Source organism: Chelonia mydas, chromosome 1, assembly GCF_015237465.2.
Source record: "Chelonia mydas isolate rCheMyd1 chromosome 1, rCheMyd1.pri.v2, whole genome shotgun sequence".
Classification (NCBI taxonomy): Eukaryota; Metazoa; Chordata; order Testudines; family Cheloniidae; genus Chelonia; species Chelonia mydas.
The window spans coordinates 266032594-266045431 of NC_057849.1; the positions used below are offsets into that span (position 1 = coordinate 266032594).

At 37.4% G+C, this 12838-nt stretch overlaps 1 protein-coding gene across 1 annotated transcript in view; it reads right to left on the minus strand.

Annotated features, from left to right (window-relative positions):
- Nucleotides 1–4919: 4919 nt before the first annotated feature.
- METAP2 (methionyl aminopeptidase 2) overlaps nucleotides 4920–12838 on the minus strand; it is a 33591-nt gene continuing 25672 nt past the window's right edge. The window contains exons 5-11 of the mRNA XM_037884901.2: nucleotides 11938–12099; nucleotides 10354–10535; nucleotides 10155–10249; nucleotides 9950–10046; nucleotides 9248–9351; nucleotides 7425–7540; nucleotides 4920–5713 (exon numbers count right to left, since the gene is read on the minus strand). Coding sequence (XP_037740829.1) covers nucleotides 5461–5713; nucleotides 7425–7540; nucleotides 9248–9351; nucleotides 9950–10046; nucleotides 10155–10249; nucleotides 10354–10535; nucleotides 11938–12099 — 1009 coding nt within the window. The 3' untranslated portion in view covers nucleotides 4920–5460. The remainder of the gene's footprint in view (nucleotides 5714–7424; nucleotides 7541–9247; nucleotides 9352–9949; nucleotides 10047–10154; nucleotides 10250–10353; nucleotides 10536–11937; nucleotides 12100–12838) is intronic.

The window sequence follows — 12838 nt, forward strand, 5'->3', positions numbered from 1 at the left end:
CTTTGCAGTTCTTCCCCAATTATGTGTCAGGCTTCCCCTCCCCTATCCCAGAGTGCTGATAACAGCTTCAAAAGAAAACACCAACCAAGAAAACCCACCCTAAAAGGCAAGAGAAAAAAACCAGAGCTAGTGATACAGGATAGGAGAGGGGTTCCACACAGTGCTTATGACTTCTGCTTAGTTTCTCCCTAAAGGATGAGGAACTCTTGCTTTTGGATCACAATACAACCCGATCAAAGTAGCAGATGTTCTTTCCCCAGGGAGGAAAGTTGTGTCCATGACTGAAATCCAGCCCGAGGAAGAGTAATCTAAAGTCAAGGATAACAATTAAACAAACATACAGAATTTGCCACTTCATTTTTTAACAGTTTGTCTCCTTTCATCTTAAATACTATGGAGCCTGAAAGAATCTGAATCCTTCAATTCCATGGCAACAACTTGGGCAGAAGAGACATATAGTCACACAGAAGTCTGTAAAGCTGCCACCTGCTCATTCATCAACAACTTTGTAAATCAGTACAGGCATGACCTTCAATTCTCAACAGTAACATCCTTTTGCAAAATGATATTCCAAGTACTCCCAAAATAGACTACTACTAGTTTTAGGGGAGGGAGAACCCTTACTGCTCAGTACATCTCAACCACGGTGTGCTGAGCGAGGCTTTAGGATCCAGAATGGAAATTTTTTCTTTCCTAGTGGTCGTTCAGGGACAGACTTTTGCAGTGATCAACTCCCCTGAAAAAAATCTTTCAGTCTTTTTGGTTTTTTTATATAAAGCGAAGGGAGGTAGTCACATAACAAGTGCCATGTAAGTGCTGGGCTACACAGATTTATGTATACAGTTAAAGCTAACTAAAGTTACTTGCAGAAGCTTTTTAGTTATTTTAATAAGAATTTACTGTTACAGTATTAATTGGGAGGTATTCATCTTGGGTGTGGCCAAGCCCCAGAACTGTTTGGATAAGTCTGAACTGCCTCCTATATTCGCGGGGAGACAAGTGTAAAGGGCTGGTCTACTCACTGATTTAGCTACAGTGTATCTTAGAAACTGATTCTAGAAATTACTTTTGCACACAATGTCAACTTGAAAATCTGTTCTTTTCTGAATGACTGGAGCCTTGCAGAATTGTCAAATGTGCCAGCACTGTACAAAATCTACTTGGTTACCTTTTACCTTGAATCTTAAGGCTGGTGGTTTGTCATGGCAAAAAGTCACAATTTTAGCTGCAAAAATCCTAAAAAAAAAAAATAAAATAAAAATCACAGCACACTTTTTCAAGTGAATGAAGTGTTTTTACTTTTAAAAATGTACTGAAACATTTCAATTTATAAAACAAACAAAAAAGTGCCTCAAATTCATGTAGGAATAATCCATAATAGAATACTGAAGAAAAGTCTTATAAAAGCGGTATCAGGTCTTGCCTAAAGTAGGTTATGCATTCCTAAATCACATGGTTTTATCTCTCACCTGTCTTCACTCAACACATTTACACATGAAGAAAATGAACATTCTGCAGAAGCACTATCTTGTTACAGGAAGAGAGCACTTTTCATTTTTAAGGAAAGCTAAAAGATGCTCCACAAAATACTGAGTAGCAATGACATTTTTAAATTGCAAAAGCCATGACAAACTTTGATTAACCATAAAGATAACCTAGGTGGTTTTTCCTCACATACAAAAAATATCTGAAGCAACTAAAGTTTGGCAGAGTTTCTCTAACTCCAACCACCACCTGTACAAACCAGACTAAAGAATTCCAGTAATGTTTACAAATCACAGCATTAAAAAGTTTCTCTTAACTCTTTTAAACTTTGTTTTTGTACCTCTCTTGGATTTTGAAGAGTTTTCCATTCTGGAGGTAGTACTACAAGATCAAGTTGAAGATTTATAGTGAAGAACTGCTGTTCTGCTAAAGAACTAACCACTCTGCGGTTACTGCACTTTGAAGTTTAATCTTTTTTTAAGAGGCACTATCCCATGCCTAAAATATATTCACTTAAGATACATGCTACAGTATGAGTCAGGTTGCTACATACCTCAGGCTCAGGGAAGCCAGAGTGCTAAAACTGCTACATTAAGCATCAAGCAATATAATCTGCAGTAAAGAGAAGTGTGCCATTTACTACTGCTCTTTGAGTATACTGAGTACAAAGTTATTTTAAAAAAAAGTGGCCACCTGCCTCCCAATAGAGATATCAGGGTGGCAGCTCTTAGCAAGAGCTGAAATTTTATGTGACAGAAGGCTGACATGCGACCTGCAAGTCTCCAAGGAAATTTCAGGTTAACTATGGACTCTTTGAAAGGGTCAGAATTCACCATCCTTACTCAAGTTGAGCAGTACCTTGGGTATCTGCAAGTATCCCACTAGTTTCAATAGGAATACGCCCAAAATAAGGACTATTCAACCTGGTGGCAGACTCTAGCCTTCAGACTGTAAGCCTTTTGGTCAAGAGCTGTCTTTGTGTATTCTGTGAAGTGCACAGAAAACTACCAAACAGTATATGCAAGGCCTTCAAAAGACAACTTTCTGTGTAATTATGTCCTGCTAATTATACACAGTTTGCATCCAGCAGTTCTATGGTTCCAAAATGTGTTTTAACAGGAAGCATTCTACTCAAGCCTCCAAGCCCTCTATAATCCTTGTGCCTGCCATGTTTCCCAGGCAACACTGACTAATAAAACAGGAAGTGCCTTGCCAGTTTTAGTGCCAGCTCCTTGCTATAGGATGCACAGTAGTGCTAACATCCACTTTCATCACAGTTGTGGTAGAAACTCACATAATGCAGTGGGCCATGCTTGTGTTGTGGGCCAAGGAGACTATCAAACTAATTTTAATTCTGCAAAATGCAATGAGTTTTCTCTCCCATGCCCTACTGTCTCAGCAACACTACTGCTGGTTGAAGTGTGCAGCTCAAAAAGCAAGGGTGCCACAACAACAAAAAGCAGCCGTATCTGCCCAACAGGGGCACAGCTGTGTCCTGCATCCCTCCTCATGTGGTTTGGGTGTTGGGACAAGAAATGGGGGAAAACTACCTACCCGGTAAGATTTCAAAGTTATTTTCATATGCTTTTAATTGCTCTGGAAATGATCCATTAGAGAAGCTACAGAAAAAAAGAATGATGTCACTTACAGAACCACAACCGGAAGCCATAAGGTTGCCTGCAGAGTCTCAAGCAGAAAATTAATTGATGAGAACGGTGTAAGGAAAATCAAAAGGCAGATCTACACTTAAAACATTACAGTGGAGCAGCTGCACTGGTGCTGTGCCACCGTCGCCCTTCAGTGAAGACACCAGTACGCCAATGGGAGCTTCTCCCGTCGGCATAATTAATCCGCCTCCATGAGAGGCGGTGGCTATGTTGACAGGAGAAGCCCTCCTGTCAAGACAGCAGTCCACACTGGGGGCGTTAGGTCAGCATAACTGCATCGGTCAGGGGTGTGGATTTTTTATGCCCCTGAGTGACGTAATTTTACTGAGGTAAGTTTATAGTGCAGACCTGGCAAAGCCTTTCAGTCCCAACCCTTTCCCCAAATAAAGCAATAAAGCTAGCTATCCACTACTGGTACGTTACTAGTACAAAGGCTAAAAGTCTATGGCACCATCTCTGGTCCTGCCAATACATTTAAAAATCACGATTTAGCTGCCTAACACAACCCCATCCATCCCACAGATACTTTTAAATGCCAGTTTTCACTACTGCAAGGTACTCAGTACAGTATGGACAGCATTAGCCAGCATAATGCCATTTTGTGATTTTAAGTTCACAGACACATGCAGATGTTGCTGCCCGCCCATTAGCTGGAAATACTTCACAGGATACATAGACTCCAAAGTGGAAACAGATAAACATGAATTAAATAAATGAGTTTATTTCACCCATTTCTATAAGCAACAAATATAAAGTATGGAAAAGTCAGGGATAATTTTGTGGGCCTAGTTTCTTTTTGACTTTAGACATTTTGCCATCTTTTGCTCCCCTCCCTCAAAACCGGGGACCAAGAGAGCTGTAGCTCATCTATCAGAGTCCTGGTAGATCAATATACAGCTCCCTTTAATCCAAAACGGAAGAGCTAACAAAATATGTAGTATTTCTAAATTAAAAAAATAAAAAGTTTTTGAAATAAACCAGAGACCAGTCATCTTCATATCTTCGTTAAGAGTTCCGTTTTTCCAAAGCAGGTATGTTTAAGGCACTCACGCTGACTACTATACAAGTTGGCATATTTGTTACCAGTAACTTTATGCAGAATTTTAACATTGAACCACATAAGTAGACAGTGATGTTATGCCTACTGCAGTCCAAGCCCTAAAAATACTCATGTTTTAGTAAAATAAACATGAATGAGATTCAGCTAGTTATTGTAGCAGAGAGAGAATGATGCCTGTTATACCAAGAAAGTGTCAAGTACTCCAATTTAGTTTGCTCATCTGGAAGAGGATTCAGTTACAGACTAGCTAATGTTTTCATCCTCACTACTGTCCCTAAGTCTTTATAGCCTGTGTTTTGAAGAGGCAGGAAACGAAGATGAGCGAATATTTAATGTTATAAAAGGGGCTTTCAGATACCAAAGAATCTGAAGTGACATTTTAATATTAAAGGTTGGCAGCAAGCCCAGTGATTGTATAAAGTGAAGCATTTAGCTTAAGAAGGCATATCAGATGTGCCTCCCTACTGAAAACAAAACAAAGGAGTCAGTCAGAATGTACCTGCTAGCATGTTCCAATACAGAAAAACTCAAGACTGGAGAGTGACATGCTCAACGACAAAAAACCCCCGAACGGCTGGCACTGTCACATACTATACACCTTGACCTGGCTCCCAGCATAGATACTACTGTTAAATAAATGATCGATTGTCAAGTTTCACATAAATGGTAGGACAGGCCCAGTTTCAAGACAATAAATGGCAACTGGATATTTTTTATTATTATTTAATAGAGCAAGTTCCCCAGCAGACTCCTGCCCAGAGTCATAACCAGACTTTTAAAAAGTATATATGTTTTTAAGATCTGAAAATTTGTCTATTTTTTACAAAACGGATTCCAGGAAATTTAAAAGGCAATACCATAGAGGCCTTAGGCGCAGAAGTCAGGTGTAATCATTCAAAGCATTCAAGTAGGAATATGGTAATATAAATATTTGAAAAGCATTTATCATCATAAATGTTCAAAACAAAATGGATAACTCATTCCAAACTAAAAACTGAGCTTTATAGCACATATTTCCCTGAACAGAAAAAAATATACGTAACCTTCTCAAATATTTCTAGAGGCATGAAAGCTTTTTCCTTGGTTAGTTACATTAGAAGACTTGCCTTTGATTAAATTCCTTTCTTTCCAAACATGGAAAGTATTACATCGGTCCACTGTTAAAACAGACAATACGTTGCAAATTAATTCTGGTATAACGTGTTTCAACAAAGCCTAGAGTATAAAGGTGTTGAGGTGACACTGAGTTTAATAGTCATCTCCTCTGCTGACAACTTCTTTGCATGTTGGGCGCAATAATATGGTATGCTCAAACTGGGCGGTATATGAGCCTTTAATGTCGCATAAGGGAGGATATGGATCCACTATCCCCAAGTCACACAGGTTCTTCAGAGCCATTAGATATTTACTTTCTCCCAGACGATCTAGCCATCTGCGGCAGAAGGCAAGAGTGCCAAAGTTTTCATTGATAACATTTAGCAAATGTTTTGCTCTTGGAAGCCTAGAAGAAAGAATGCACTGAATTAACTGCGAAGAAAAAAAAAAAGGTACCACCAAGAAAGCATTTAATACAGAAATAAAAGCCATGTAAAAAAATAAATGTGGGGGTGTTACACAACTGCAAAGCCAGTGATTTTGATGTCTTTTTCACATCACCTAAGGTTCTGTTCAAGGAGAAAAGTTAAAACTTTATTTTTCCACTGAAAAATACAGCGTTCAAAACAAACCAAAAATGCTGCTGCCCTATTAGCTCAGGTTTGCAAAACAGAGGAGAAAAGGTGTGAACTCATGCCTACCAAGCTCGCCTCAATTCCGGAGAGCGAGACGAAAAGGATAACTTCAAAACCTAGTTAGGCTCATTTACATGCCAACATAATTAAGCATAACAGGTTTTTTTTTGTTTTTTTTTTCCTTCAAGAAAGGAACTGTCAACAGAATTATTCACTTTGTAAACAACAAGTATTTCAAGTCTATCGTCCTGAAGCTTCTAATTTACTAAACTAATTTGGGATTAAGCTTTGACACCGGAAAATATCACTTTCACTTCTGAAAGTCAAATGATTTGTAAAATCTGTAACAAATGTCCAAAATATGTATAATCTTCCATTTTTGTTTTGTCAAGACAGCTAAGAAGTGTACAACTTCAAAACTTAAGTATTTACAGACATGAGCTTTTCCTTTTGCAACCTTAATGTTAATACAAAAAAGCATATAATGCATTTTACATATATACACACAAAACACACGAACACTTACTTCTAAATGTTATGGATGCAGTAAAAAGACCTGGAAACAGTGCTGTGCATCTAGTGTACCATACTGTTACTTGCTATGTTGTGTGTCTTACTCTGATTACCTGTGCTTCAAAAATACTTATCTGTTTCATTTCTAAAAATGCCATGTAATGCAATCCCAGTGAAATCTGGAAGTTAGCCTAAATTATTGGAGCACTTCATTTTATGTCAATGCACTGTTCTAAGTTGTTAATTTTTAAATACTCAAACATCCCAGCATCCTCAGCAGATGACGACACTAACAGTTTAACCAGCTCTGTTCCCAAAAAGAGATTTGCTTGTGCTACTGAACCATAAGTCACAGAAGCTCCCGGAAGGAAACAAGAAAAGCATCCGGGGTAGAGAGAAGGGGGAATTGTGAAGTTACAAAAAATATTTATTTTCTCATGTATGTATGTTATGATAGGAATATAGACTACATTTAGAGGGCATCACCTTTTCTGATTTTTTTTTTTTTTTTGGCTATTTTCAAGCTCTGAGGTAAGAGCTGTGTCATCCTGTGTGTGCGAACAGAGTCTAGTACACACACATATACACAGGTTTCAGAGTAGCAGCCGTGTTAGTCTGTATCCGCAAAAAGAAAAGGAGGACTTGTGGCACCTTAGAGACTAACAAATTTATTTGAGCATAAGCTTTTGTGAGCTACATGCATCCGATGAAGTGAGCTGTAGCTCACAAAAGCTTATGCTCAAATGAATTTGTTAGTCTCTAAGGTGCCACAAGTCCTCCTTTTCTTTTTACATATATACACGTACATATTACAGCGCAGGTCATAAAAGAGCATCATTTACATTAGTCTTTTCAAGTCCTTTGAAAGATCTGATATTAGTTAAGAGGCTTTGCTGTACCCCAGCCCTAACGAAAAAAAATGACGGCTTCCTCCAGTGCAGTAAAAAGAGCTTCAAAACCAGATCTAACCTTATTGGCACGTGCCCAACATCAAAATTTTTCATATAATGAGAACATTCCATGTCATCATGAACAACACCCTTTCCTGTGCTACCAAAGGTTTCTATAGCATATATTTCACCTTCCTAAAAGAAAAAAAAAAAAAAAAAGACAAGTGAACATTATGTAAATACATGAAAAGTAAATCAATAGTCAAACGTTGAAACTTCTTGTATAATTAACAGTTTAAGTCTAGCAAAATATGAACAGCAGGCAAATGTACATTACAAGGAATTAAACATGGATTGGTTCTTTCACTAAACACCACCCTCAAAACTCTGAAATATTTAAAGTAAACTATGTTTCAATAACTCTTTAATTAACGTTATGCTGGTCATGGAAATATTCCTTACTCCTTTTCTGCAGGGATCATCTGTAGTGGTAAGATGACAGTTAAATCCTTGCCCTCTTTCTTACACTGCTAACAAGAAAGTCAGTATAGATAACAATTGCATTGGTACTTTTTGTGATGAGAACATGTCATGACTGACCCAAGTAATTTCTCATAGGCCACTAAACATCTGTCAATAGTAAGTCACCTGATCACTACTGACCATGACTGGATTAGAAGCATGGACCTAGAAATAAAATTAAAGGCTCCTTATCCCAGTACCAATCTTCCAAACAAGCCCTTGCTTTCTGATCCTGTTATTCCATTTAAAAATTAGATGCAGATCAAAATTGCAACTGGATGCGCTTGGCACCTAATGTAATATACTTATTACCTCTGTGCTTGGAACAACTTTCCTTAACTTGTGCAACTTTTCCTTCAAAATGCTTCTTAAAACCCATCTTTCTGCCAAACCTAGCTAATACTTACCTCTGATTACAGTTTACAAACATGCCTAACTGTTTTGAATCTGTCAAAATTAGACTGCAAACTTTTCAACTAAAAGCAACATGTCCAGCTCTGTTTGCAAGGCATCATGAACAGCTATAATACTACAGAAATAATTCCCATGCAAAAATTCACTGAAAGGATTAATTTTGTAAATACATAAAGTTAAATGACCACTAAGAACAAAGTCTGTTAGTTTATAGTTAAGGTTCCCCAATCAACCTTAGACGACATAATATTAATGCTCATCTTCTTTACCATAAAAGGAACCTTTTTTATACCCAGTCACCACACTGCAATGACCTCTTCTGAAATCCTGATATGAAGCACAAACCTTCACCCTCACCACAAATACAGATTTACTAAGCACATCTCAGGGGTCATGAATGCACACAATAACTCTTCCCTTCTCATACACACTTCAACAACAAGGAACACTTGTGTTGTATTTCTTATCTTCCATGCACATTCCAAAAACAACTTTACCTCATAATCAAAATTCCACTAGAAACTGGACAGCCTAATCTACTGGATCCACCCTCCTTCCATACTCCAAACGTCCAAATTCTTATTTTAAGTTCATCCTCTAACTTTAGAATTCCTGGCTCTTGTTTTCCTTCTGAAAACTACAATATTCTAACAGTATTACTTAAGTATATGTATTCACAATTTTAACTAACATAAGTCCGTTTTATTACAAGATCCCAGAACTTTAATTTCAGAAAAGTGACTGGTAGCTGGAATAGTGGAGTCATGAAGATGAAATGCCAAGCTCCAAAATGATGTTCAATATTTCACAAAAATTGTACTATGCATAGCAAGGTCAATTCTATTATTTTCCATGTGGGCACAAATACTACACACTTGGACAATGCAAGAGATAACCTTTTCTAAATATGTCACCAGAAGAAAACTAAGTGGAAGAGAGTTAAATACTTAAGAACTCTCAGTGTACCTCCATTCTTGTTGCTTCTCCTCCCTTCACAATGGGCACAGTTTTTCCAGCATGTATCCTATATGGCCCAATTGAATGTCCATTCAGATTGCGAATTGGTTTCACTGTTACAGAAAACAAAGTAAAATATAAATAATTAGGTAAGTCACTAACAGATGTTTAACCCTTCAATGCCAGTGATATTAGCCCACACGTGGAGTACTGGAAGCGAACTGAAAGACCCATACATATTGCAGAAGGAACAGAAAATCACTCTGTTCTTGTACAAATTTCAGCCAGGCAAGATCCTAACTTATTGTATATATGGAGTAATGGCTTTATTACTATGAGTGTCATAATTCAGGCCTTAAGGAAACTACTTAATAATTCTAACCAGTAGATATTTATTTACTATGTATTTTGCAAACAAGAATTATGAAAGGCTGTTCTCACTTTTTATGTCTGAGTACAGTAAACGCCAGATGTGGTGCTTTTGACAGTGTTTGTTGAGTATAAACAGTGAGTTCTCAATCATTCAGGGAAAAGTTCCTTTAGGATACAGTTGAGGAAAGTGATCATATGAGTATGTATAATGCAAGTTACTTGTAACACACACTTATACTACCACAAGCAAAGATCACTTCAACAGCTAGGAATAAAGTAGGATTTGTACAAACACTCCCAGGATAGCTATTTCTACATACTCTAAAGGAGAGAGCTTGCCTTGATATGTTTTGCCATCAATTTCGACCTCATAGGACTCCATAACTTCTTGGATGGCTTCACCAACATCACAGAGACGAACATCTATTCCAGCACACTGAAAATAAGAGATAAACAGAGAAAAGTTTGAAAATCTATTATGAGGGATTTAGCTTGTGTTTAAATTTCAGAACCCAGTAAAAATTAATTTTCATAATTAGTTTACCTTTATACCAGTATTAGTAGCATCTTTTACTGCTTGTAATAGTCTATCATATTTTGGATTGAATGTAACAGTAAAAGCACAGTCAATAATATGACCTGAAATCAGAACAAGAAATTAGATTCGTACAATGTTTCCATCCAATGAAACAATCCAACAATATCATAAGGAAATCATAAGGAATCATAAGGAAAAAACCAACCACTAATGTGTGTTCCAAAGTCTATTTTGCAAATATCATCATATTGCAATACTGTAGGATCTCCAGCATTGGGAGTGTAGTGGGCTGCACAGTTATTCAGAGAACACCCAGTGGGAAATGCAAGACCTGCATTTAAACCATTTTCTTTTATCAGCTTACGTGAGCAGTCTTCGAGTTTTTCACTAGGAAAAGAGAGATGTTTCTATTAAAATCACACAATGTACTAAGAGAGTTAATTTTAAAGCACTTGTTTACAAATGCGAGAACATACAAGACAAAGAAAAGCATTAGCCTAAACATTTAATTTCATTTTATTTGTAACATACAATCAGGAAAAGGTACAGAGCCGAAAAGTAAGCACGGTTAGTAATGATTTAATTCCTTATTTTATTCTAATCTGTTCTGAGACTGTTTAATTCAGTCCTGTGTTTGACCATATTAATTTGTTTTCCTAATGTTTTTACTCAAATCTGAAAGAATATACTTTGCAAAATATATTTAACTAGTCAGGGACACAATATTCACAATATAAATTCTGGGCAAATGAAATTGATTTATTTTAGTACAGTTACTTATAGCACAGAGACTTTATAGTCTCAGAACTGTTTAGTAATGTGATCAAACAGATTTTCCAACTACTCAAAAAAAGTAATTCAATCAAAAAATAATATACCATTTCCATATATTAATAGCTAAGGGGGTAAAATTAAAGCTTGTTGCATTATGTATATTTTCTTGGGCCTTGCCTACACTGGTTTTCTTAGCCACTGGTTTAGCTACAGTGATACAGCTACATCAGTGCAAGCCCTCATGTAATCCCAGCCCTCTGGTGTAAACCGTGACTCACATCATTGTAGTTTATCCCACATCCCAGTATCAAATGCCAAAGACTCAGAAGAAAGATTACCTGGATAATTATTTCTTTTTAACATTAACCCTGACAATCAAAAGTTTTAATTTCTGAGCTCCCAGGTGAGACTGTCATAGAAGGAGGATTGCGCACTTGCTTTTCCAGAAGAAGCATGAGCAGAATGAAAACGATGCTAGTGAGGAAGCAGTAATATGCAGGAAAAATAGTGATGTGGGGGGTATGTGTATACATGCTAGCTTTGTGCCTCTTTTCCCATTCCTAACAGTAGACTGCACCTATGCTGCTCCTACACACAGTATTTTACTGGAAATGCTGGCAGGAACTGGGAAGAGATGCTTGTGCCACTATCCGAGTCACATGCTGCTGCTCCTGGTACCCTGAGGAAGTTTTCTGTACAAGAACAGCAGAGGCACTGAACCGAAAAACATACAACTCAGGTGCTAAAGTGAGAAACAGATAAATACAATGGTCAAGTTAGTATGGGAACTCAATACTAAGAACTCCACTGACTAAAGAAATGGTGCTGATGGACTCTATAGACAAGAGGAAATGAAAGGAATAAATGGGAGACATTGAAAGAACCCACCAAAAAGTACCCTGAACTCAGAGCATACAAAGTGCAATCAAATTAAGTGAGACATTTTGACAACCCCCTGGCTACAAAATGTAGTTTTTATAATAGTGTCTTTCAAGAAAAATGTCTTTATCCTCACCAGATTTCTATCATTGTCATTCCAGGTTTGATCCAGCTCATAACATATTTCCTCACTTGTCTGTGTGCCTCAGCAGCCTCCCGAAAATCATTCCAAATCTCTTCACTGGCTTGATCTAGTGCTTTCTTTTCATCGCTTGTAGTTCTCCAAGCAGCAGTTCGCCTTTAAAGTAAACATGATGTACAAGTGTTAAAATTAAAACCACCACCAGTCATCACCACAGTATTTATTAGAACTCTGATCTGAGGATTGCAAAATGCTTACACAGTCATTAATAATTAACTCTCAATGCCCCTTTGCGGTATGAAAGATACTTATTTTTGTTTTAAAGACTACAGGAGGCCCACTAAAAAAAACTCTATGCACCCAAACAATTAATTAGACTTACAATCCTATATGATCATCCAGCAGTGAAAAAAATCATATCCAAATAATGAATTAGCTCAGTCAGCCAGTAAATCAACCCCCCTTTAGTCTCCCAGGAACTTATGCTCAACTTTCCCCCAAACCCCATGAAATAAACAGTTTTTGTGACATCTTTTAGACTGGCAGGTCAGAGACCATTTAGAGCTTTACACGTCATGATCAACATCTTAAATTCTATCCAGAGACTAAAATAAACCCAGTGCAGATCTCAGAGCCATGTGCTCTCATCAACATGCTCCACTCAATAAGTAAGGTGCTACGTTCTCCATTAGCTTCAGTCCTTAAATGGTTTTAAGCCGTAGCTCCATGTAGAATGCGCTACAACAGTCTAATCTTGAGGCTAGAAAGACATGAGTAACAGTTTGTAAGGACTCCTTCTGAAAGTAAAGTTGCATTCTTCTGCCCCATTACAAATGGTAAAAAGCCAGCCTGGTTACTGCTGAACTATAAACATCTAGTAGAAGCTGAGGTCTGA